Source organism: Aptenodytes forsteri, unplaced genomic scaffold (genome assembly GCF_000699145.1).
Source record: "Aptenodytes forsteri isolate BGI_AS27 unplaced genomic scaffold, ASM69914v1 Scaffold379, whole genome shotgun sequence".
Classification (NCBI taxonomy): Eukaryota; Metazoa; Chordata; class Aves; order Sphenisciformes; family Spheniscidae; genus Aptenodytes; species Aptenodytes forsteri.
Window position 1 is genome coordinate 2,877,370 of NW_008794088.1, and position 27,445 is coordinate 2,904,814.

Below are 27,445 nucleotides of genomic sequence, written 5' to 3' on the forward strand. Positions count from 1 at the left end.
TAATATCCAAAGCTACTCTATAATACAACCAACTGTGGTTCTGCACAACTTCAGCGGCAGCCAGGAGTGACCAATTGCTTTGGAAAAGTGCCAGAAGGGATGAGCTAGAGCCTGAAGTTTCATCTCAGACACTGTTTTCCTCTGCTATAATAATTTGGCTTGAAGACACAGACAGAAGAGTGCTCTGAACAGTGTAAATAAAAAAAAAAAAAAAAAGGAAGGGCTTAAAAATGAAGGGGGGGGTTCTGCACAACTTCAGCGGCAGCCAGGAGTGACCAATTGCTTTGGAAAAGTGCCAGAAGGGATGAGCTAGAGCCTGAAGTTTCATCTCAGACACTGTTTTCCTCTGCTATAATAATTTGGCTTGAAGACACAGACAGAAGAGTGCTCTGAACAGTGTAAATAAAAAAAAAAAAAAAATAGGAAGTGCTTACAAAGTCAGGAGGGACCCTGCCCTGATCTGCTGCAACTTTATTGTGATGGCAAAGAAGTTCTGCAGAGAGAAGTCCTCGTGTATTCATCCACAAGAGTGCACTGCAGAAGGGCAGAGATGCTCAAAACCAATCTAGACATGCCAGTTTCTCTCTCTCTCTTCTACTGTTAAACAAATGACTCCTGTCTTTTTCCATCTCAACACTGACTCGGAAATTATGACTGAGACACCAGCTAGCTATAGATTTGGGGATGGTGAATGAAGCCATTCTTTTGACTACACTCAAACTTATTTCACCAACTGTATATTTAAAAAATGCTTGCATGTGTGAACAATCTTGCAGGTATCTTCAGAACAGGAGAAGCAAAGGCCACTAAACTACAGCACACTGAAGAGATGCAGCACTGTCCATTTCAAAGAGCTGCCTGCAATGGAAACTGCTTCCACATCTATGCAATGGAGACAAGGCAGAGGTTATGATTTGACTAAAGAAAACAGCCTTTGCTGATATAACCTGTTGTGGTGTTCTGCCATCACGAACCATGGGCATGCTTGCAGCTCAGTAGATAAGTCAGTTCATTATAATGCCATTACCAGCAAACATGTGGAAGTATCTTCGGGTGGGGAAAAAAAAAATCCTAACGAGTCATCTCCCCCATGCAGAAGAGGCCTAAACTACATAATTATATTACATTTGCTACAGTCTTACCCAAATGAGATCCTTACTAGCTGGATGCAAGGGGAAAGGCAGGCCATCACAGATGGACATTTTTCATATTTCTGGAAATAATCACAGCACTTTGTTTTTCATAACCCAAAAGATTTGAGATCTGAAGGTAGCATCTGAGTAATTCTAGGATAAAGGCCAGCTGTAATAGGGCCATGGTAAGCAACGCCTATCTAACACAAGCTTATGAAGCATGTGTTTAGACCTTTTGTCAGCCACCCCACTGTCCCTGCCCCCCTCCAAAAGGGCCGAAAGCTTCAGAGAAAGCTAATCGCCAAAGCTGAACTTCAACAGCCCCGTGATGTACAATCTTGCACTTGACCTCAGATTTTCTTCTTGGCTTTCCAGTCACACAGCTACAAAGTATGGACGAAGCTTAGTCAGAAGAAGAGAAACAAGTATAAAGATTAGTAGCAGAGATCAGACTGCACTTCCAAGAAGAAAGAAGGCTCGAGGAGTTGAGGTGGCTGAAAGACACAGAAGGGAAGTTCTGACCTAGTAAAAACAACAGCAGCAAAGCCTCCAGAAAGGGTAGTAACTTTTATTCGATGAGCTGATACAGTTGGAAAAAATGGACAGGTTTTCTGACCCAAGATAAACCTGAAGACATGATTACATGTCTAAAAGCTTACCCATTTTTCTCTGACTGTATCAGTCAGTCAAAAGATATTCCCACCCCTGCAAAACCTTGCTTCTCTTATAACTTAATGCTACTTACTCACAGACCAAGGATAGACCAAGGATGCACCTCTGTGAATACAAAATGTTCTACACTAAGTGAAAATAAAGGGAGGTCTGGATGAAAAGAACAGCTACGTTACTAAATTAAACACTCCGGTATTCTGAAGAGGACCCCCCCAAAAGAACCAAAATGTCCCAGATTCCTCCTTTTGGGGCTGGGGTTGTGGGGGTGGGGTGCCAGCGGGGAAGAAGAGAGAAGTCCTGTTTTGGAAGAACTGTTTGAAAGATTCCTGGAAAGTTCAGATTCTCTTTTCTTTTGCTAGCCAGGGACACACTGAACTCCCATCATCATTCTGCATCATGCACGTAACTGGTATAAAAACACGCACGTGCTTGGGCAACACAGAACTATATTGGAGAGAAGAGAGGGAGGCCTCTGTACATTTTATAACGAGAGATTCCAGCTCTTAAGTTACAAAAGTACTTCAATCTCAAATTGTCAACAGATTGAAAAACCAGTCTGAGAACAGTTTGCACTGTAAATGCACATTATTGCTGCAGCATAGAAAAATATTTTTGAGTGTTAGCTTGACTTCTCTCCTAATCTATGAAGACAGACCCTTGTTAATTTGAGATCTCTTTCTTCATACTACTACATCACATTGAATATCAATACTGTATTTGGATGATACCAATCCATTTCTACTGAAAAGTCTAAGATACATCTATAAAGGTAGACTTCAAATTCCCATAAAACTTGTGGAAAAGTTCCAAATTCCAATTTAAGCCTGAAACTGAACAAATCTGAGAAGCAATATTCCTTCATGGACTCGTCTTTAAGAAACCCAGAACCTATTTCGTTCTGCTACAGCACTAGCCACCATTCTTCTTCACCTAGTAGGTAACAGCAAATGTAGCACATTACACCACCACAGCGATACTGAGTAGGAAAATAACATATCTATGCCTGCCAAAAATACCTAGAGAGCAGACCAGAACCAGGTACATCCAACAGAAGTCTGCACTGCAGAATTTCACATGCAACCTATAGGCACTACAGCTTCCAAAGAAAATTCTTAATTGCTATCTCCACACACTTTTGCAGACCAAGAAGATTCCCTGAAAACAAGAGCGAACCACAGACCTTACTTTTGTATAGATTATTGACCTGGATACAACCAGTTCCAGACTGCACTGAAGAGGTTAAACATCCAGACAGAACCTAACCATGCACCTTCACTGGGCCTCTCCACTGCACGACATCAACTCCAAGTAGGACCTACAAAACCCTCAACTTTTAAAAATGCCCATGTTGTATTAAACACCACAAAGCAACAAGGAGAATGCCCTCATGTCAAAGAGCTTATAGCAGGAAGTGACTGTATTCTCAGTAATTCTCTCAAACATGCTGAAAACTAGCTGCCTGGAAGTTCTTCCACACAAAAACCCCCTTAACTTCTGTCTGCTGAGTCCTCTGGTTATAACTAGTCCACAGAAATAACAACCTTCTAACTACTGTAATCTTCAGTAATTCTTTAGCTTAGATAGCAAAGGTTTGTGCTTTTGAGACAGAAACTTAAAGTTCAAGTCCTGCTGGCAACTACCTGTAGCACTCTAGTTACATACATAGTTATAACAAAAAAACATTTGCACTTTCACTTCTTCAGTCATTCCTTTTCTGCTCATTAGACAGCCAGAGTTCAGAAGTGATTTTTCTCCCACGCTTTTCAATTCTAAGATACAGAAGCTCCAAGAGGATGCACATGCCCACTGCTGTGCCAACAGATGTTATACCAATACAGCTGGGTAAGGAAGACCAATTCTACATAATACTACCACTTAAATCTTTCACGGCTCAACATGCTCAAAATGTTGAAAGGAAAGGATCTTTAGAAGTAATACATTGAGAGGATGAGCATCATTACCAACACCACACTGGATAAGCCACCTTGTTAATTTAGCATTTGTATAATAAGAAAAGTACAGATCTCATAAATGAAGTATCCATGTAACCCAATTGTAATGAACCGGTTTAAATGCTGTTCTACACGCAGCCAATGTCAGGAAGAGCTGTGTGCAGAATGACTCCAGAATGAGAAGCTATGTTGCAAGCACAGCTCTCCAAAACTAATTGTGTCCTAATGGAGAATGCAGATTTGATCTTCTGGCAAGCTCCTCTCAATTCTTTATAATCGACTTGATTTCACTTGTGATCCTTTAGAACGACCAAAAAACATTCATATAAATAGAAGGAAGTCTCAGTTTTTTCTCGAAACTTCCATTTGCCAAACAATCTCTGTTGTGGTCTAACAGACCATCAAGTGCATACAGATGATTCTTAAGATATTCAGGCAGAAGATCAGTTGCACAGCTAGCTCAGATGCTTATCTGTGTGTCCTACAGTACATCTCTGCACAATCTCCATTGCATTGGAGATTGCATCCCCCCCAAATCCAAACACCTTCACTGCAGGAGTTCAGATGCCTAGTATTCAATGCTACAAGGCTTTTGGACTTATTCTTGCAACTTCTACCATGATGCAATTTGAAACTGAGGAGACCAACTCCCAGGGACTTCATTTGCCCTAATTTTTTTTCCCCCATGTTAACATAAGGTATTAAAAAGCCTCGCTGGATTTACTGACCTCTCGTACTATTATAAATCACTTAACCACCCCACAGAAATAAACTTGGATATGAAAATGCAATCAGGGATTACTGGGGAAAGGGAAAATTCAGGTGGTGCACAACTCGTTGGAGAATCTATCACAAAAATAGTGACTTGCAGTACCTGGTCTGGCATGTACCATGGCCTGCTATCACCCTCAATGAGCTCTAGCTAGCATTTCAGAGTTTCTACCACCACAGAGCATTTGGTCCAAAAGAGTCTGACCTGGACATGTGCTCAACTAAGAATGTGATCTTTCCACACATACACACTACTTTCTTAGCAGAAAGAAACCTGAGCCGTTAAGATATGATGAGAATATACTGCGACTCTATCAGACATTTCTCAAGCAGCAAAAATAAAACATTAACTACCCAGGCTTCAATTGCTTAAGACTCAGTATTAACTTATTTCACACCCAAGAGGCTAATTAAATAACTGCTACCCTGTCCCACGTCAAATATCCATCATTCCTCGACATGTGGAAGACAGCTGAATTGTGTGGCAATGTATTTGTTTCAGTGCTAGCAGTTTCCTCTTTGATCATGGAGGTTATATTGTCTGCATGTACTGCAATAGTCTCTCCTTGTGAAAGCTAGATAATAAGTAGTCTTAAGAAGTAACTCCAAGAAAAAACACCTCCCCTCAAACAGCACACCTATAGGAGTACAAATATAACAATATCTATGAGAGAACCAGTTAAGAAAGTGACTATCAGCCCTCGTCACATTATGTAACAGCATTACAAAAGCGTCACACGTATCACTGGAACACTTTCTCAGTTGTAGGTGACTTTTGCGCACATCAATTTATAGCATGACAGGATTTAGATATATTGCAATCTGCTATAAACACACACCCCATTGTTAAAAAAAAAAGACCAACAAAACACCTGTAGGCAACCTCAAAAACCCCCTGAACAATAGATATTACAGTACACGGCTTCAATACCTTCTTTTCCTTATCTGCATCAAAAATTACTGGGTCCCCAGCTTAGTTAAAGGCACCCAGTTTAGACTGAAGGCCACCAAGACACTAAACAAACTGAACACCTTGACTTTTTACTTTCAGCCCACATGTCTATTATTCAGTTCATACAGACTCACCTTAGTCCATGGATGTGCCTTAATCTGAGGGAATTTGAATTCAGTATAGTTTGGATTCATTTCTCTAATTTGCTCCCTTGTAGGCGTTCCCAGAACCTAGAAAGGAGAGAGAACAAAAGGCAAATTGTTTAGATGTGCTTCAGATTCACATGGTAATGAAGATTGCGATATAACCTATTACACATTGAGACAACTTAACTGAAGTCAATCTGTGTAACTAGTAAGTTAATATAGTGTTGAGAAAAAAAAAAAACAACAAAACTTTTGCAGAACCTTTTCAGTTGGAAGGGACCTCTTCTCCTGGGAGCTTCTGATCCAACCCCTCTACTCAAGCAGGGTCACCTGGAGCAGGTTGCCCACGACCCTGTCCAGCTAGGTTTTTAGCATCGCCACAGAAGGAGACTTCACAACCTGTCTGGGCAGCCTGCTCCAGTCTTTGACCACTCTCACAGTAAAAAAAAGTGTTTTCTTGCATTCAAATGAACTTTCACGTGTTTTACTTTGCACCGCTGCCTCTTGTCCGGTCAGTGGGCACCACTGAGAAGGGCCTGGCTGCTGCTTCTTCATTCCCTCCCACCAGGTATTTATACACATTGATGAGATACCCTGAGCCTTCTTTGCTCCAGGCTGAACAGTCCCAGCTCTTGCAACCTCTCCTCATATGACAGATGCTCCAGTCCCTTAATCATCTTTGTGGCCCTTGCTCCAACTTCAGCAGTCTCTTGCTGGCAATTCAGCTCGTGCTCCAAGCCCAGTGTAAAAAATTTAATTGTCTTCTACAGTTTTTCACAAAATTCAAGCATCTTTCTCAAACTTAGTGATATTTCAATGGTAGAGAGTTTGCTCTAATTAGACTGTTATAAAACAGTACTGCTGAACACATTCAGGGATTGCAACTCACTGCATATGGCTGATTAAGGATCAGACCAGTAGCACAGACTGCATTTTACAAGTCATGAACAGCAGCCCTCTGACGAGCTTAAAAGATCAGCCAGTTACTGCTGAGGGGAGCCAGACAAGTTCCCTGCCCCCTCCCACCCCACCAAACTGTGTGGGTTTTGGTGGTGGTTCCCCACCCCAATATTTCCACATGGAAGATAAACTTAGTTTAAACCTAACCTGGAAGCATCTAAAATGCATACCACCCCGGTTTACTTTTATGAATTTACATTTCTCATTCCCAGAATCTGCACAATGTTATTTATACATGCAAATTAGTAGTTGTATGAGAAACAACACGCGATCACACATCTCTTTGTAGGAGTACATAGATTTTGAAAGGATTCCAGAAATGCCTTCAGGGAATAAGCTGGACAATACAGCATTAGTATTTTCTATTCAGTTAGCACTAAGCATAAGAGAGCCATTGCCTTCTACCTAGATATGAAAACTGCAAAGCACATTCAAGGAATCCCGTTGTTTTCTGCTTGCACCCGGTTGCTGGGTATTGTTCTGTTCTGCAGAGAGAAGTGAAGAGGGCAGAAGGCAGAGGAGTCACTCCTCTCTGCTGAGCTCCGGTTCATCTTCCTATAGGAACCCTGTAGTCATGCTACTCTCGCCCCATGACAAATCTCTCACCACACAGATTAGCATAATGCTATCACCTCATCTCATGAGACTGCACTATCACTATCAGGAATCAAATGATCTACTACCTGACGTTAGCACTCTACCTTACTGCTTGATAAAGAAATATTTCGTTACATATTCCAGTATCCGTGAACATTTTCATTCTGTTAGAGGGGTGGAAATTACACAAACGCACTCTAAAGAGTCAGGAAAAGGGATAGAAGAGCAAGTTAATTGCTGTTTAATTAATTTGTGCAACAGAGAAACTACCATCAGGTATTATGAAAGGAACTTGGTATCTCTTATTATTTAAAATGAATTGTACAACACAAACTAATATACCTACCCACAAAGCAATCTTTTAAATAAACAGCAGCAGAGGAAATAAACCCTGCAACTTGTTCAGACAGTTGCTTCTTGGATAACAGATTTAACTGACAAGTTGTAGAAAACGAATGATCACGTAACTCCTACCTTCCCATTGCTAACAAGGATTTAAATCCGACCCACTCTAAAAGCCCAGGGTTACCTTCAGAACTGACAGAAGATTTTTCTGTGCACATCTGAAAACGCCAGGTTTGCTGAGGTGGCAGAAAAGAGGGTGTTTACATGATTCCATACATTTTTGCTCTACTTTCAAAGCAAAAAAGGGTTGACAGGAAAATGTGCCCTCTCCCTGCTGGTCTTCCAGCTGGCTCCCCCCAGAGCACCGGCCACCCAGCTGCCAGCCTGCCAGGATGGCGCTGCTCTCAAAGCTTTCCTGTTCTAAAAGGTGAGGGGATTTCACACCTGCAAATATTATTTTCATCCCAATTCAGGATAAAAGCCATTTTCAAAACCTTGGAAATTTCTTTAATTAGTTATTTTAACTTCCTGAAAAATTATGGATGTTCCACCATTTCTAAAGGCTAAGTTTTCAGGCCTCCCTAGTACGAACAGGACTTGTTTAAAAGCACATTTACCTTCTTTCCCCTTCTCCGCCTCAAAAAATTCCTTTAATAGCCTTCCTAAGAAAAGGCAAGGACTAGATTTTTTTTTCTATAGCCAAAATCAGGAAACTGGCTCAGCTCCCAAAGCTGCTCAGAACAGGAGCCTACACAGTGCAAGTATCTTTATTTAAAGACTGCCTACAGCATCAGAGAGAACTCAGATTAGATAGGCAAGGGCAATTTCATGGAAGGACCCATGGACAACATCTATCCATACATTTCACTAAGAATGCACCTGTAACTCCAGATGATGGGAGGGAGCAACTCCTAAGATCAAGCACAGTCATCTAAGCAACAGTGCTTAAGGTCCCATGAATGCTTAGAAAAGAAGGTACTGAAGAGGGATCATGCCAGCTGAAAGAAGGGATCGCCTGACCTTTCAGTTACATAGCAGCCTTTGACACACAAAATAACTGTGCAAAAGGAGAAGAGACTTACGTTAGCCACTCAATGTATTTATTTTGTTCTCTATGGATTGTAAAGCCAGATTGTGCTTTCAATTTGTACTGAAAGCAGATTAAGGCAAAAAAACCCCAACCAACCAAACAAAAAACTCCAAACCAAAACCCACCAAAAACCAGGAAGAGAAAAGGAAAATAGATAGGAAGAAGAATGGAAGTTTTAAAAACTGTGTCAAATTCAAATCACAATCCAGAAGAAAAGTGTGGGATGAATAAAGTTATAAGCTATAAAATTGTACCAGTACTTGACATATCTGGAAGAGGTCCTGTAGTGGACCCGCCTGCCCTCCAACGCACCAATACCGTTGGCTACATGATTTTGAAATTGTACCTCACTGATTCACACTGAGTTTTCAGTATATTAGGAATACATTTGAGTAACCTTGGCTAGTAACAGCAATCATTTAAGCTATTGCAAAAATTAGGCAAATGTCTCCTTTTAAAAAAGTAACATGTGACTGCTCTTTCCATTTGAAAGGCAAAGGAGAAGCATAAATTACTTTGCACATTTTTGGCAGAGTTACTCCATGAAACAGCTGCTCTTGCTATACCAACTCTGAAAATACTATGGAGCAGATGTTCCTTAGAGAGAGGTTTCACAGAATGGTTGAGGTTGGAAGGGACCTCTGGAGGTCACATGGTCCAACCCCCCTGCTCAAGCAGGGCCAGCGAGAGCTGGTTGCCCAAGACCATGTCCAGCCAGCTTCTGGACAACATGTTCCAGTGTTTGACCACCCTCACAATAAAATTGTTTTCTTGTGTTCAGATTGAATTTCATGTGTTTTGATTTGTGCCCATCGCCTCTTATCCTGTCATGAGATGCCACAGAAAAGAGCCTGGCTCCCTCTTCTTTGCACCTTCCCGTCAGATACTTCCATACACTGATAAGATCCCCCCAGTCTTGCAAAGGGTCCAATACTGAATTATTCAGGTCTATGCACATTATTACATACTATTCTACTTCTTGTGGACAGTCTTATGAAAGGTAATATTGTTAAGAAAAAAGTTGATTTTTTTTTTTTTAATTGGTCACTTTTTTTTTTTTAAGAAAAGAGAACCAAAGTAGACTAAATACTAGAATAATAAAAATGTAGTTGTCTGATGGAATCAACTCTCTCTGGAACAAAGACTAAACTTTTGAATGAATGAAGGGGGTCTACATGAGACTACAAGGGATCTTCCTGCAGGTAGAGACAACAGGTCAACTAGTCTTACTCTTCATTCCCTATTGTCATCATCATCTCTTAAATAAAAATAAATAAAAAGAAACATTATCTACCAAGATTAACTAAAGAATACACTTGCTGAGAAGTCAGATACTGCTCTGATTCTCTTAGGACAAAAATTGAACACAACAGGTTTCACAAGTATTTTCTGGAAAGTTTTTCCTTGACATTAATCTGTAATAGATGAAGCTCCCCAAATAATTTTTATTTCAGGAACAGGGTTTGTGAAGGTAGGGTAATGGTACATATCTCAAGCAATTAAAGAAAAGCTACAGGCTCCCAATAACTTCATCCTTAACAAACATGAGGAAGAGATTTCTGAACCTGGAGTAAGCCCTGCATTTGATTACAAAGAGCATAAAGATCTTCATTTTATGTCCTTGCAATCAAATTTTCATAGGAGAAAGAGATGGATGATATTCAGCTCCAAAAGACTCCTTAGTTACACCCCAATACTGAAGACAGCTGCTGTCCACACCTGGCTTCACTGTGCAAAACTGCGCGGAGTTATTTATGACCAAACCCACACCATTGCAACACCAGAGGAAGAGGAAACTGCAAGGGTCTCAACAAACCCCAGTGGAATAGAGGCCCTTTCCGACAACCATGGTTACTGCTAAACTTTTGCCAAAATGTAAAAAACAGTTAAAAGCATAGGGACACTGGGGGTTCAGAAGCTCTGGCTGGTAATGACTGAACTAGAGAGAGGAGAAGGTGGTTATTTAAATCGGAAACCTCTAGAAAGCCATGGTTACAGCAGTAGAGTGCCTTCCCCGGGAAAACCGTGCAAGTTTACGAGGAAACGTGCTCCAGAAAGTCTGGTGTTATGGCTTACCAGATGGCATAATTAATACTTCTGCAAACATATCTGCACCTCTTCAGAAAGTTGTGAGAGGTGTGCCAAATAGTTATTTAAAAAAATCATGGTACAGGCATCTCAAGCAATAAACATGGGTCAGCTTTGAAATAATACTCCAAGAGGTCTGTGGTAGAAAATAAAATAAACTTACCCATTTTATATACACTTTCTTTCAAAAACACACTCTTGTCAAACAAAATGAAAGCCAACTAAATAGAGATTTCTATTCGCAAACACGAGAGCAGCTATACATCAGGAATAAGAAGAAACCCATTGTCACTGCTGACATGAATAGAATTGCTCATCAACTTTTTCACACTGACTGCAAGCACTGGAAGTGACAAATTACGCGAGGCACAGGAACAGCCAAGTTGTGATGCGGGGGGACATCAGAAAAAAATGCCAGGAGACTTCCCTTAGGGGCGAGGAGAGACAACCCATGTGAAAGCCCATGTCAGATGCAGGCAGGTCCTCGGCACAGGACCACATCCAATAAAAAGTAACACGCTCTCCTACTGCTTATTCTCCCGGAAGAGACGGCTCCTCTCTCCCCATTAACTACTGCAACTGAATTTATTTTATTTCAAAAAGTGAGCCCAAAATAATACCTTGACATTTGAGCATGAGCCTTATATTGTAATTGCAGTCTAAACTTAGCATTTGGCTCAGTAAAACTGTCAGAGGCCAAAAAGTTACACATGGATACGATTCCTGATACTATAGAGCTTGTCTTAATATATTTTTTCCCCTTACCTCATTCCTAACCCAGAGAACTATGGGAAGACGACTTTATTATTTCTCCCGAATTACCATGAAATGCCAGTTTTGATGCAAGGAATAATCACACAGTCTAGTAGGAACCAAAAAAACAAATAAACGACCCCCCCCTCCAACCCTTCCTTACAGTTTTCACAAGTTAGTTGATGCATCTCATACTGTAGATTGCAGCATATGGAAAAAATATTTCTTGTAAAGACAACACAAGGCAGATTGGCAGATGCTGTCCTCCCCGTGTGTTACAGGGCTGCTCAGACAATTATTGCTGCTTCATTCTTCTGACAGAGATGATTTCCCCCCCCATTTTTGAGGGGAGTAGGGGGAAGGTACTAAACAGAACCTTTCAGAAGATAATTATTATCTTAGAAACAAACCCATTACACTCCTGAGATTCCCTTTTTGCAAGGAAAATAAAGAGTAACCACTGTCTATAGGCAGTGTGGTTGAAGATGTTTTAGTCTGGGGGGGACATCCCAGCCAGTTTTCCCTTGATGGTTTTGGGGTGCTGCAGAGCTGGGGGGGAGGGGATCCCCCACCTCTCAAGCTTTTGCAGGGGGCACAGCAGTCCCACAGACACCGCTGCTGCATTGCAAGCCATGTGCGCAAGGATTTATGGAGGAGTCAGCCCTGATTGTGTCTCAAAAAACCCCCTCTTGTGGTCTGAAAGCTCCTTCTTTTGAGCTGTATTCAGCAGTATCCCACTTGCACAGTGGATTTTAAATAGGGACGTGGCAACTACAACCCTCCTGGGTTTCACCCTTCCATCGGGGACAGGACTGTATGACTGCTCTCTGAGGTGTAACACTTGCTCATATGTAATTTCTTTATGCGACCACTGATGAAACCCGCACTGCCACTGTGCCTGCTTCAGAAACTGAGCACATTTCTGGAGATGTCACTTGAAAGCCAGTAGGGGTATGAATTTTAATGAATATATCAGGTTAGCCACTTGAGATATTCCCAGCAATGGGATAACCTAACACTTGGAATAGCTAGCAAGAGCTAAAAATAAGGAGGAAGAGTCACCATTCAAGATCAAACTTTGGAAAAAGCACAGCACATGATTTCTCTCCTGTAATAGTGTAAGTATTCAAGAAGAATGTACTTGGGTTAAATTATTTCTTGAGATGGAGCTCCAAGACAGTATTTCCCCATATCAAATATCATTTTGTCAGGGCAAAGTGGTCAAAGATCTCTCTCCCCAAGCCAGATTGAGAACATCTGGCAAGACCGCCTTTAAAGAAATAAGAACAAGAGAAAAAGAAGCTAAAAAGAAGAGGACTGTCTTTTGATTCACATGAACGTGATGCTGTGGTTCTAGAGGGGCACAGTTTTTCAGAGCAGTTTGAAAATATGCAATAGGCCTGGAGAAACTCCAAGTGCAACTGGATGGAGAAGGTCTTGCAAGACTGCTTGAAATGAAACTACGTGAAGACTGCTGAAAGTGAATCAAAATCTGACAAAAGCCAAAAATGCTTCTGATGCAACACGGGACTGAGGATGTTGGGCATGCAGCCTACAGGAAGGACAAGCCGTACTGTGACTGACAACACAGAAATTCTATCTTCACGAACACAGCTACTGAGGGGATATCATCAAGAACTGCATGAGAAGGGAGGACTAGTTTAATGTGATGGCATTTTGAAGTCATTCTCCAGCCTAATGCAAAAACTTCATACCCAGGTGTAGCATTCAATTGCTGTGTTGTGAAATGAACTCTGAATAACCAAACCTGAGTAAGCAACTGAAGAGACAACTGAAAAATTTATCTTGGCTCAAAAAAAAAAATGCTACAAGAGTGACTGTGACTTAGTCATCCTGAATTGATAGGAACCAGCAGAAAAGTTTCTAAGCTGACCTCTCTTGCAGTGGAATCAAGTAAATTTAAGGTATGAAAGTCAGATGCATTTCTAAATGTGTCGACAAATATTTTACACTATAGCCTTTTTTGGGAGTTTAAAATACTCCATTTTCTCTGCCCCTAAGTTTCAGACATACAGTTCCAAGGAAGCTATCTGAGAAGCATGACTCCAAGATAGTCAAACAGCAGCTCACAGGTCCAAACCTGCAACCTTCTACAAAGTTCACTGCCGTTCTACAACTGGCAGATCCCACAGCTCTGCTTCTCCTACAGCCAGTTATAGCATTAAAATGAGTGTGTTACAATGAAAGCTTTAAATAGTAGTATTCTATGGCAGCAAATGGAAGAGGTGGACACCATTTGTAAAAATATTTTTTAAAATGAATCCTAAATGAAACCTTATACAACCTAGCATTTTACATGTTGTGCCCAAGACTTAACATTTCTTGTAATTTTTATGCTGCAGAATTGCATATGTCTTCAACTGTATTGAGGCTGCAGAACCCAAGCTCGCTCAATAAACACAGGTTGCAGTTTTTATGCTAACCTTTCAAATCCAAGTTGAATTTAAGCATCATGCTGGGAGTGGAGAAGAGCAGAATGTTTCACGACTTCTATGCAGATTTGAAAAACAAATCTGCTCAATTTGATTATTGGTCACTTTTAAGGGATACATAGTAGATGGGACAGATCCCTGCCAACAGCTGGCAGAATGGAAAATTGAGGACCTCACTTTCTACTTTTCCCTCATTCTCAAAAGGTGAGGAAAAATTACTTGAAATTTGAGGTAAACATGCTGTTCTCCCTCTACTCCCACTATGAGAAATACTTGTCGGTGGGTATGGCATTACAAGGGAAGCAGCCCATTGCCCAGTTCATGCACTTTCCTAGACAGTTTCTCACGGCTGTTGATTTTGAATGCAATATTCTCAGTTGTAACTCTCTCTGTATTCTCACCTTAGCCTTCTGACAGGGCTTTTCTGAATAGTTTATACAAAAACTTCACAACACGATTTGGTAGACAAGGGCACTGAAAAACAGTCCACTTCTGCAGTTTGTACTCATTTTCTCTTCCAATGTTTCCTTGAGAAGATGTGTTGCCTCACTAACAAACTATACAGACAGAAAAATATTCATGGCAACCACCCATTCGGGCTCATGTTTTCCATCATACTTCCTTAACAATTCAGTGAACATCCTTTTTTGTGACTATTACTGTAGGATTTGCAGCATTTGGTCTCTCAGACTTTCCTAAATCATACTGTCTCAGTACTGTAACCTTTTAATTGAAGAGACCAAGGCTTACTATAAAATTGAGTTATCCCTGCATTTAAGTTGTTTCATTTAACTGCTATGCATAGGGGGCTACACATCTAACAGAAGATGAGAAAACCCACACACAACATAGGTGTGGATGATCATTCAGCATCCCCCTTTCTACATTTAAAGAAATGATTCAGAAATTTGTTTATGCAGAGGCGAAAAATCATAATCTCAAGCTATAATTTACTGAAGTTCAAGCCTTTACACTGGATACTCCTTCGGCTGCCATGAGAAATAACATTAGTTTGCCAGTACTATGTATTCAGCTATGAATTGGTCAATGAAAAGTTATCACAGCACTCATGGTAGTGGCATTTAAAGAAACCACAGATGGTACACGGGCTATCAGCAATTTTATTGAAGTACTCTGCTTCAATACTACTTAACTCAAGTGTAAACAAAGCAGAGTCATCATAACCAGAGCACATACGTGCTATAAAATTATTAGTTCACAGATGTTTACTTCCAATACTGCAGAACTGGAAAGGTCCAACTGATGATAACAGCTTCTCGCAAACTTTGAACCAAACCACAATCTCTGCTTGGCAAGCATGACAATAATGAGAGGACATCTATTTCCTGTTTGTTTTATTTCCACATTGTGAAAGTCAAAGCAATGGTAAGGCAGAGCACTATGGCTTTGCTGACAAGGCCTCTACTCTCAGATTTCTGATCGAGCCACGGAAGGACTTACAGGACTGTCACCGTGATATAAACAGTTGTATTTACAAAAACTCATTAGATGTAGTTTCTCAGGATTGCAGACATTAATCAAGAAACAAAACAGGACTTTTCAAAAAGTCCGATGGCAAACACCACTGGTTATTGCACAAACTCCTGAGGAACTCTGGCCATCTGAAGTGGTCACTGGGACCACTTCACACCTCACAAAAGCAGCGTAGCAGAAAACAGCGCACTGCTCCAAGACGCTTCTCAAAGGGAGAAAACTTGTGCCATCATCAGCCTTACTTCTGACAGCAACTCTACTTTTCCACTGGTGTTCCTTATGTAAACTGACCCAACTTGGACATGCTGTGCTTGAAATACACTGGGCAGAAAGGCAATAATAAGAAACCAAGAAAGTCATAGGAGAACTAGGTGCAAGACATGGAGCCTCCAGAGGAAAAGAGTTGACTGGAGGATTTCCAGCAGGACAGACAGAAACCCACTGTAATAGAAGCTAGGTTTACATGGTCAAAGGCTGGAGGAGACATGGCAAGAGCCTAGAAAGGTCAGAGCACACCTCATTGAGACCGTAGAGCAGGCCGCAGAAACACTGAGCCTCACCAGCCCATGTCCTCCATGCAGGAGAGTGACAACTTGGTGTTGGTTGGTGTCATACACTCTGTTAGGACAGGGACGAAGACACCAGCAGCTCTTCTAGTGAATAATACAGATGCAAGTAGGAAGTTCTACTCTTCCACCCACACATTTTGGTTTTGAGGGGGTTTTCACATGCATGCCACACAAATATACGTGTATCAAGGTAGAAGTTAAGTGGCAAAACCAAGGAGGAAATTCTCTTAATACAGTCCCCTCGTGGTGATGAAATCAATAAAGCCAAACAGTGTGTGCACACATCTTATCCTCTGTAATACTCCCATCTTATTAAGTGCATGGTATAGATTCAGAGGAAAAATATATTGCTCTCTCTAGAAATCTTGCTTCCTTCATTGCGGAAGTTGAAGGAGGCGAGGGAGACTAGGGTGCTGGGAAGTCAGACACCTATCTTTCAAGCTATGAATTATTCTTCCATGTCTCTAATCTGAGAATCACAGAATATTCACAATTTACCAAATGAAATCAATCAAGATGTCTTTGAACATAAGTGATATATAAATGTTAGGTATTCTGAAACATCAGGTCTTTTTCACTTGAAAAGCAAGACTTTTAAGGTGGAAGGTATCTTTGCCTTACATTTCCTGATTCTCCATCTGCAAAAAGGAGTGCCCTTTCTCACCTTTCACCTCAAAGAGCTGGAAGGAAGTAAGAGGAGAAGGAGGCTACATATGTGAAGAATCTGGCACAAGGAAATTTAATAACACTGTTTTCAAAGCCAAGTACTAATTGCATGCAACAAAGGAAAAAGCACCAGATTCTTAAAGAATCAGAATCACACATTAATAAATATTGGCTCAATATGTAAACACTATTTCCAAGCACACTGAAAGTGCAATCCTTTAAGAGGCGAAAAAACCCTATCTATATCATTAAAAGTTGATATATCATTATGCACGACTGCAAGAGGGGCATAGGGATCATAAAGTTCTCAAAAAAGCACGGTGTTTTCAAACACGGTTTACATGCAACACCCTGTAAAATGGTGACAGAATATGTCTGTTGACAAGATTGTAACAATGCACATTTTCATGCTGACTCCCAAGGAATAATGCAGTCAAAAAAATACTTAAAATTCCATACCTTGATTATTTCCACCAACTGATCCACACCACTGTCACCTGGAAAGATTGGTTGTCCTAGTAACAGTTCAGCCAATACACAGCCCGCTGACCACACATCTAAAGAGGGGAAAGTGGAGGACAGGGAAAGGTATCAGTAAAAGGTACATATTAGGCCATTTATATAAAAACATCAGTTTTAAGCTACTTACTTTCTTCTTTGCCATGTTTAATTCTGCATATAATACAGCTAAAGAAAACACAGATACCTGGCATAAAGCAATGGTTGGCAGGCAGTCTTAGAAGTCAAACCATGAGACAATGAGAACTGGAAAAATCACAGTATCACAGAGTATCTCGAGTTGGAAGGGATCCATAAGGATCATCAGTCCAACTCCCTGCCCCTCACAGGACTACCTAAAACTAAACCATATGACTAAGAGTGTTGTCCAGACACTCCTTGAACTCTGACAGACTTGGTTTCGTGACCACTGCCCTGGGCAGCCTGTTCCAGTGACCAACCACCCTCTCAGTGAAGAACCGTTTCCTAATGTTAAGCCCATATAATATAATATTGACATTAAAACTTATACAAGTAGGAAAGACCTGAGAACATTTGCCATCTGAAAATTAATAATTTCCCAAAACCTTGTGTTGTTTTTAAATCACATTGATCATGAACTATGCATAGGTATCATCTCCACAACGGCTGATGTTTTCACTGTTTCTGAATGTTGAATAGACTCAATTTTTCATCCATATATTGAAAGCATATATACACTAGCAGATAAACCAGTACTGCAAGTATTACTTGCAGCCTGCAGTACATGATGATTAAGGATCTTGGAGACAGTCTCTCTAACTCAGTCACATCAAGACCTAATCTTTATCCCGATTCCATTTGCAAACTTGGCTGGACAACAGAACTGCAAGTCACAGGTCAGATCAACAGCATCCATCGAAGAAGCCATCAACTAATTTTCATACATATACCAAAAGCCACAAGTAGTCACTAGCAGCTACTCCTCTACATGAAGAAAATTTTCATAATCTATTACAGGTATATCTTCTTACATATAAATAAAACAATTCAATACTACAACAGCAACTTAAGAATGTATCTAAGTGTACTACAGAATGTAGCATTTTATTTTTGAAACATAGTTAATACGAACGAAAAAGCTAACGAAGCAAATGCAGTAAACACTGCATAGCAGATGTTTGTGAGAATTTGCTGTAACTGCACCAAATACTGAAGTTTAAGCTGTTCAACACACTGAAAGTATTGCACCTAGATGCAGAGATAACTGTTTCTCCAAAAAAAACAGATTGACTGTAAGGTTTTCTAGAAAGTCATCATTTGTTCCATGTATATCTGAAACCTTACACTAAAATCTAACCTCAAACAAGCGATCAGTAGCAGAAGATTTGTAAAGCCTACAATACTGTAATTCCCCAAAAGGGAAAAGAACAAAACCAGTCCTACTCCACCCATCTTTCTTTGAACTCCTCGCCTACTTTTACAAGCTATCCTTCCCCGCGAAATAACAGCAGCACCACCCAGAGAATTTACCTCCTGGGGCCTGTTCCAACCTGAGATAACCCACGCTACAACAGAGATCCTTATTCCCCTCGTGTATTTAAACTATGCCATTGGGAAGCAGGATACACACAGCAGCGTCAGTTATGGCTAAAGGTCTGTGTAAGGAAAACATCTCTGACATCCTCTAAACAGTCTATTATCACTTTGTCACAACCACTAGAGACTGATGTGAAAAATAATTAAAAAAATCCTTTCAGGAATTCAAGATTGATAACAAAACAATCTGCAAGTTAGAACAGACTTTTCCTTCCCCCATTTCTAAATGAAAGAGAGGGGCTATGCAAAAATACTTCCCCCTCCTCTCAAGAAAAACATGGTTCAGTTTTAACATACGGCAGACAAAAAGCACTGCTCATTACTGCAGCTTTCAAAATCGTTCACGTCTAAGTCAAATGGATGCATTTTTACATAATGCCTTAGTACAAACATCGCATTAGGGTTTACCCTAAAAAGTAACTACTTACGATACAAACAGCAACCAGAAAAAATCTGAAGTTTGAGTCTTGAATTCCAACAAGCAAACAAACCACATTACGCTTTTTGATCTTTTAGTCATATTTAATAAAAGCTGATATGGCCACCAAGGTGCTAAGATCTCTTTTTGACAAAAAATAAAAGCGGCATCATGTAAAGAACATTTAATTGCATCCAACTGCTAAACAATGTCTCTCTGATAGCTCCTGCTGTTAGACCAACACATACAACAAAAAGATGATGCAAAGAATCACTTTTTAATGTCATCCCATGCATACTGGGTTTATAGGAAATCACACAACAGTTCAACAGATAGCATAGACTTCTTCAGAAATACTGAAGAAACAGATTAAATGTACTAAGCAGTCAGAGTACTGTAACTTAAAAGTCTATTTAAAGCACCTCAAAGGGTTTTGAAAAAGCTGAGTCCTTTACACTGAGTATACAAAACAAGTGGTACCCCAAAGCTATAATCATTATTTACAACTTCAATCCTTATTTTGCACTGAAAGAGAAACAATATATGGGAAGGAAAAGTATTTGACAGAACATTCACAAACCCAAAGCTGACGTGAGAGTAAGTCAGCATTCGCAACTCACTTCCTTTTAAAATCCTGAAGCCACGCTAGCGTGATTTTTTTCGAATTAGACTGGCTTTTTAAAACTGTTTTAAATAACCTTCTGGTCTGGCTGCTCCATGAAGTTGGCTTTGTGCTGTCTGAAAGGCAGAAGTCTCGAATCCATTGCAGAAGTTTTGTAAAAACAGTGGGGAGAGCATGCATCAGTGATGCTGCTGAGGAGAGGAGTGCTCAGTCCCTGCGGGACGCGCCGGGCTTGCCCCCACCCAGCTAAACTGCAGCTGCAAACAAGTCGAAGGATGTGCAGATCCTTGCTGAAGCAAGGAGGCCCAGCAGAAACAGCAGAGGGTGCATGAGAAAGCTGAGAGCATTGCAGGGGGAGAGAGGAGAAAAAGAAAGGATGTAGGTCATGAGGAAATAGCTGGGCAAGTCTGAGGAATACCTGCTGTATTCGTGATGGGTTTAATCCATCCAACATACAACAAATCCATTGGAAACCTATGTAGTTGCTCCTTGTGCAGCAAAATCTTCCAAATCGGGTGATTTAATGCCTTGTTAAAAGTCTATTTAGTTTTTCTTGATTTTACTTGCTAATGCTTTAAACAGGCACTGAAATAAGCTACAGGTGTTCCAAAATCCCCAACTTTTTTCCAGGGGTGCAATTTCACTGACTTCCAAATTAGGACTCGGGCAATGTCCCCTGGGCAAGGAAGTGAACAAACCCTTGAAGCATCTTCAGTGAAAGCCAGAGAGTGGAGGCTAACTTCAGCAGCTCCAAGCAGGGACAGCAATAAAACACAATTTACACAGGTGTTTATAAACTCTGGTGAACCATGTACAATAAGGAAGAAACTGGGAAATTTCAGCTCTGCTGAAGCTTGATGGAATTTATGCTATCGACTTTAACAGGACTAAAATTTGGCTCCAGGATAGTTTGCCCCCCCACCCCCCCCTTAAATCTGGCATTTTAAAATTTATCTTCCAAATTTGGATGGTAACATTTTTCTCAAGCCTGAAGTAAACAATGTACTAAATTCTGTATTTAAAGACATGTTACTTAAGAGAAGTGATAAGGTAGTTAATACTCATTTTTGATAGCTCCTTCTGAGACCCTTTTCTGCCTCAGCACAGTCACAGCTAACTATTATAGGTTAATAAACTTTCAGAGTAAGTTTGCGGTGTAACTACCAGCTCCCATGGGAGGAAAAGCATTTTCTGAACTATTTCTTTTTAATATGTGCAATTTACTTAAGGCGAAATATGACTATGATTCACATGCTTTAAACTAGTTAATAAACAAGATAGGAGAGAACCTTAACAGAAAACAAGAGTCAAGTCAACAAATCATCTTTATGCCAAACTAGTTGGGACAATGTGAAATTTTAGGAGAAAACACTGAAAGCTATTAATTTTAAGTAGAAGAAAGTAGGCAAGGCTACTTTCTTCATATCTTTGGTGAAATGTAGTCTAAACAATATGGACAGTAAATGCAACTGCCAGCCAAAAGCAACCTTCAAAGCAGCTTATTTCAGATAGCTTTCACACATTATAATAGTAGCTAATGACATATCTTTTGTAGACTGAAGGACACTTAGACAAATACCATTATGACATGAACTACCTGCACTAATTTAAGCACACAAAAATTCATATAGCCTCTTATACTACAAAACTTTTCTTACATTAATTTAAGTTTCTATTACTTTATTGATCTTCACAGTTGTTAGGTGGACATTAACTTGTCTAATAAGATCATCTGTATAATTCCCTTGCTTTTGAATGCCATTCCAGCATTGGAGAAGGTAAAAAAAGGAAAATTTCTCTTTAGTTCAGGAAGAGGCATCCAGCAGAACAACCTGCAAAGTACACTCCCTAGCTTTAATTGTACAAGTGGGCAATGGCTATTTCCAGCTGTCTGTGGCAGAATATCCTGCCCATTAATTTCATTTTTGTGATCTCAAACTCTGCCCTTCCAAGCTGAGAAGCTGGCCTTGTTCTTCACGGCATAAGCACCACTCATCGTATTATGCTCCAGCTCCTCTAACTTGTTATTTGGAGGACATGAAGAAGAAAAAAATTTGAGCCTGCTCTCATCCATTTAGTACAAATTAAGAACTTTCCTTTCTCTGACACTTTATGGGGCACATTTACCTTTCTATGTTTTTTTCCCCATATCTATTCATCTTTGCCCCGCTATCTCTTGATCATGATGGACTTCTTCCATCTTGGAGGTGACTCAAAGTTGCTGCTCTGGAAACAAACTAGCAGGGAAGAAACTAGGAGTCAGAAAAGAAGCCCTAGGAAGTCGTAAAACCAGCAGCTTCTAGTTGCCAAATGCCAGAGCACAAAGTGCTTTTCATTGCTGCTTGTTTGGAACACTTTTTGGGATGTCAGAACGAGAGCAAAATTCTGGATTACGGGCACGCATGCTATGTCAGTGCAAGTTTTGCACATCAAGCCACCACAGATCATGGAGACAGAATAAGGCTGAAACCTGAAATGCTTGGAAAGCCATGCTTGTTCCAGTACTTAGAACAAAAGCTAAACACAGGTATCTCTATTTTTCTGCAATGAAGAGATGAAACTACAATGATAGGTGATAGAATATTTCAGTAAATTAATGCCTGTGCTTAATTTTCAGCGTTGGAAGTTGCCATCCGAGATACAGAGGCAAATACTTTTCACTGTTTGGCAACAGGTTTGAGACACACCTCGTGATGGTTCTTCCCCAGGAAACTCTGAGACAGTCCAACTACACACACCTCCAGAGGAGCTTCTGCTCCAGCCTGCTGAGGTGAAATACTCTCTCCCTCTGTCTTAGCACTCGCTAGGAAAGTAAATGATTAACTTTGAGATACTTATTTTTGGACACCCCAAGAGAAGCCAGTGATACAGCCCAGGTCTGCTGGCTGACACACACAGAGGCATTAACTGCAGTAAATGTGTTTTGATGCTACTCTTACCATCATATATATTTAGATACGGCACTAATGCAGTACTTTACAAAACACTACCCCTGGCTGTGAGTTATTTTTAAAGGGACCTTTTGGGTTAGAATTTAAGTCATGCACTTTGATGAAATAATCAAGATCCTAGAAGCTAAAAGCCAGTTTACAGTTCTGTTGTGACATCCAGGATGAAAACACACATCCTGGAACCAACTTTAGTTTCTGCTACACTGAAGAGCAAGTAACATCCCAAGGACAAATTCATGTGTTAAAAGACAACCTACACGAAGCCAGACAGCCCAATTCAACTCCTGGTTACAGTGCTAAACAAGATGACTAACTACTGAAATGGTCATGATGCAGGCTGGCTGTACTGTCAGTCTTGGGCCACCACAGTGGCACTGCCTAGCTTTAAAAAGCACTTCCTGCTCAGAAATACTCCCAATAATTACTGTATTGCAGCGTCTTATAATCATAAGCCTTGCAGTAACGTTAGCAAACAAAAAAACCTCAGGGAAACAGCTGGATGCCTTGCAGAATACGTATGAAAGAGTTCTACTTAGAACACTTTTTGGCTTCATATTCTTCTCTCATTTTATTTTTAATGTAGTTTTAACATAGCATATTTAAACATAAGAGTGAAGATCCCTACATCACATTTAAGCTCAGTTTTTGTTACTCCTCCCACCCCCATGTGAATTCTTATGCAGAGAAAAAGACTACAGCAGGAAAAGACTGTTGTGCTAATAATTCAAAAGAAAACAAGAACTAGAAAACCAAAGCATGTCCACATTAAAAAAAAAAAAAAGGTTTAAAATGCAGTATTACAATACTGATGCATCTCATGTTTTCCTATAGTTTGAGTTATGGATAAATTACTGATAATTAAATGTTCTTTCCTCTCCCTCTCTTTTAAGAAATCTATCTGTGCCTGTTGGTTGGTATACAAATGCTGCTGGTTGAGTTTGGACGAGTAATCCTATGTGAAATAGGGAAGAGTTCTCACTAAGCAGTGCTGCTGCCTATCTAGCAAGAACTAAGGAATTTCATGGTATTTACCACCACTGGAAGCAGCATCATCACAAAACTAAACCCCTAGAATTTCTAACATACTGCAGAACATTGGGAAACTGCAAAGTAAGTTTGTAAAAGCATTTTATTACTTCCCAGCTCCCAAACGCAAAGATTTTGTGGCTAAGGAAGTGGAGGGAGAAAAGGGTAGGAAGAAAGGCGTATTTGCTGAACTTCATTTTCAAGCTATTCTGTGCAAGTTTCATTTAAATTGATTTGTCCAGAGAAGGGGCTTGGGGAGACAGGAGTTTTTGGGGGGCATGAGAAAGTCTGAACCACAACAATTTAAATTAATGATGTTTTCGGCAAGTGGAAAATGGAGTCCTCATTTTAGAATGATTCATTTATTAGAACTATTTTAAAGACCAGCAGATAAGAAAACAAAAAAAAGGAAAGAGCAACTTTAACAAGGTTCTGCAAAAAAGTGCAAGATTAAAGTCATTATAGAGTTGGAGCAAGAGACATTTCACAGACTTATCTACAAAGCAGTCTCTTCTGGTGACACCTAAAATATTTGGTTTATGCAGTTATCCTCTGAAACAAGTTGTCTCAGTGCACTCTGATAACGCAGCTGAGCCAATCTATTAGCTCTCAGCTGGCAAAAAGATGTCAACAAGGATCAGCTACCTTCCTCTCGCTCATGAGCTCCCGCCACTTTGCTTTTACCTGGGCTCTGCTGCTTATCGGACTACACAGCAATGTTGATCCAACTCACTAATGTAGCAGAAAGTTAACCTAAGCAAAATAGAAGTCTCTTGTCAATTGAAGCCAAACCGGCATATTAAACAGTAAACCATGAGAGCCAGGGTATCCAGGGGCAAGAAAGAGTAGGGCTAGGGCTGCCACTTTTGGCAGTGGCCAATTGTTAAATAAGTTCTGCCTTTTTATCTTTATTGTGCCATTACTTTCCCCAGACTACTGGTTCTGCCTTTTTTTTATAGCAGGGGAGATGTGCGAGTGTTGCTGTAATAACAGCAACAGCAAGAATAACTAATGGAAAAAAAAATTAGCAAGAGCAGGTAAGTCTTCAGGAGCACGTCTATTTTCAAAAAACTACAGAATTGAAATGAGCCAATGAGTTCAATACTAGTTAGAACATACTAACTTTAAACACACTTTAATGGGTTATAAACATATTCTGCCAAGACTTGATCATGATCTCCAAATCCTTTTGAACGTATTAAACCTTGCCTAAGCGACTCAAGTCCATAAGCAAGGTAAAAGCTTAGCACAACAGTGGGGAACCTGAAAGCCAAATCTCGTCTCTTCAGCACCAGCCTTCAGAAAGAGCCCAGGGAATATCTTGACTAAAAAACTGAAGAAGTAACCCATAACCAGCCAACGCATTGCTGTTCATTTTTACGATTTTTCATTTTGCCATGCATTTTTATGATTCCACTGTATGAAAACCTGGCTATTCCCTGTCCTCTGCCAAAGCCTCCAGCTTCCCTAACATTTCCATGACATAGCTACGTGCCAGGTATTAGAAAGAAGTCTTCTTCATGTTCCAAATTAATGACTAAAGGGCAGCAAAAGTTAACAGAGTGAGTTGACTAGAAAGACTACTGTATGCAATATATTAAAACTGTCAAGAGAGTTTAAAGCCAATCATCAGACCACATTTTCTCTCCCACTAAAAACACTTCACTAAAAGCCAAGTAAATAAGTGACAGAATTATTCATGTCTAAATCACAGCATATCAGATGCAGTAGTTGATATTTCTACAATCCTTCTTTACAGTTATTTTAAGTCATCAAATGCTTTTTCGGCTTGAGATCTCATACCTACTTTTAAACTAAATAGCAAAATTTCCTGGAGAGCTGAAAAACGTTTTGTTTGAAACCAGACTTCCCCCCATACATTAAAAAAGCCCCTTTCCTAATGCAATGGACACCAAAATCTCAAAAGGCATAGAAATCACAGCAGCCATCTACAAAATCTGTGTATTTCATTTGGAAGTGGTACTTGACCATTTACAATATAATTCTGTGTCTCAGCATCATATCCGAGATCTCTGGAAACCTTTACACTTAACTACAGAATAAAAACATATGCAGCCAGTATAGATTTCAACAAATACACATGCATACCTATACTGGAGGTATAATCGGTGGCTCCAAAGATCAACTCTGGTGCCCTGTAGTACCGAGAGCAGATGTATGAGACATTAGGTTCTCCACGAACCAGCTGTTTTGCACTGAAAAGGAAACAAAATAATCTTTCAGTAATGAATAGTTTTAAAATATTGCAGTGCAGACCAACATTAAGCTTTGGCAGTCTTCACCCACACCCAAATCCTAAATGCTGAAGTACCATGTTCTTCTAAGCTGATGTAAGCCACAGACCCCATGATTTACTGTGAAATCAGTCCAATCCATCAAGCAGCTACCTTGTACTGGACACAGCAAAGGAAATTCTGACTACAATCTAGGCGATAAATAGGGTCAGATTTTTTGGCTGGCAGTTGTCTTTCGCCAGGTACAAGGGTTTGTTTACAAAGAAAAAGAGGACAGAATACGGTTCAGTCAAATGTAGTTACCTTTTAAGGTTCAAAAGTTCTGGATACTTTTGGGGTTTTTTGTTTGTTTTTTTAAACTTCCATCAGAATATTCTGGCTCTTTGCTGTTTAAGGGAGTGTGGTATGAGGCAAAAGGGGTATGAGGAGAAAAAGGGGGAAAAAAATTTTGCCAGTGTAGTCACATGTTAATGGTCCATGATTAACATGAAGGCTTCATTTATACTGGAAGAGATCAGCCACAAAGGATCTAACCTACAGTAACCACTACCTTTGGAAGCATCTAAGAAAATAAAGGAACACGAGAGCACATTACTTTTGGAACATGAGTCTATGAACAAATACTTTTTTTAATTAACACCAAGTGTTAGATGGAAAGGAGCTGGAAAACAAAACTGCCCTTTTAGAAATATGACATTAAACTAAGTAGCACCAAACCCAGCTGAGTGGCAAGCCAGCCAAATCCAACGTCCAGCCTTCCAGACACTCCTCTCAGCCTTCAGGGAAGAAGGACTCCCACCACCCATTTAGCCTGTTTTAAAAAGTCTCAGGTTTACGTTTTCTATATAGAAACTACGGTTAACAAATTCCCACTGTTAACACAGAGGAATTGCCACCTTTTTATGCACTGTTACTTTTGAGTTTCAGTGCGATTCCTATTCTGCTCCAACACCAGTGAGGCAGAGCTGGGGAGGAGATTCCCGAGCCACGAGGCATGACGATGCACTGCTTGAATAACCACCATCTGACATTCCCACCCACTACGGGCAAGCAAATTTAGCAACAGCAGCTTCAGTGACCCCTCGCACATATGCCCTAACTATTTTAGTCTGCAAAGTTATAGCACAATCTAAAGACTGAACTTTCCCGGAGAGAAATCTGTCTCCTGTCTCAGTGTGGATTCCCACAATTTCTGTATCAGTTCTAAGATGAGGGCTGGACTCTAAAGGTGACTCACTTGAATGGATACTGGAAATAAATGTGCCATTGGAACCTAGGACATGGACGTCCACTATCTAAGAGCTTCAATTAGAAGTGTTGCTTCTGATCTTGAGCCTCTACAGTATTTGAAATATTAATTAACTTGGTGTACATACAAGTAGACTAATAAAGTGTAACATTAGCCCTTTCAGGTTACTATACCACTGTGCCTGTCCTCTCTTCCCCAAACACATTT

The 27,445-nt window shown here is 40.2% G+C and overlaps 1 protein-coding gene across 1 annotated transcript in view; it reads right to left on the reverse strand.

Annotated features, from left to right (window-relative positions):
* GSK3B (glycogen synthase kinase 3 beta) overlaps positions 1-27,445 on the reverse strand; it is a 96,997-nt gene that overhangs the window by 21,074 nt on the left and 48,478 nt on the right. Inside the window, exons 6-8 of the mRNA XM_009274697.1 lie at positions 25,844-25,950; positions 17,101-17,198; positions 5,615-5,710 (exon numbers count right to left, since the gene is read on the reverse strand). Of these exons, the coding sequence (XP_009272972.1) occupies positions 5,615-5,710; positions 17,101-17,198; positions 25,844-25,950 (301 nt within the window). The remainder of the gene's footprint in view (positions 1-5,614; positions 5,711-17,100; positions 17,199-25,843; positions 25,951-27,445) is intronic.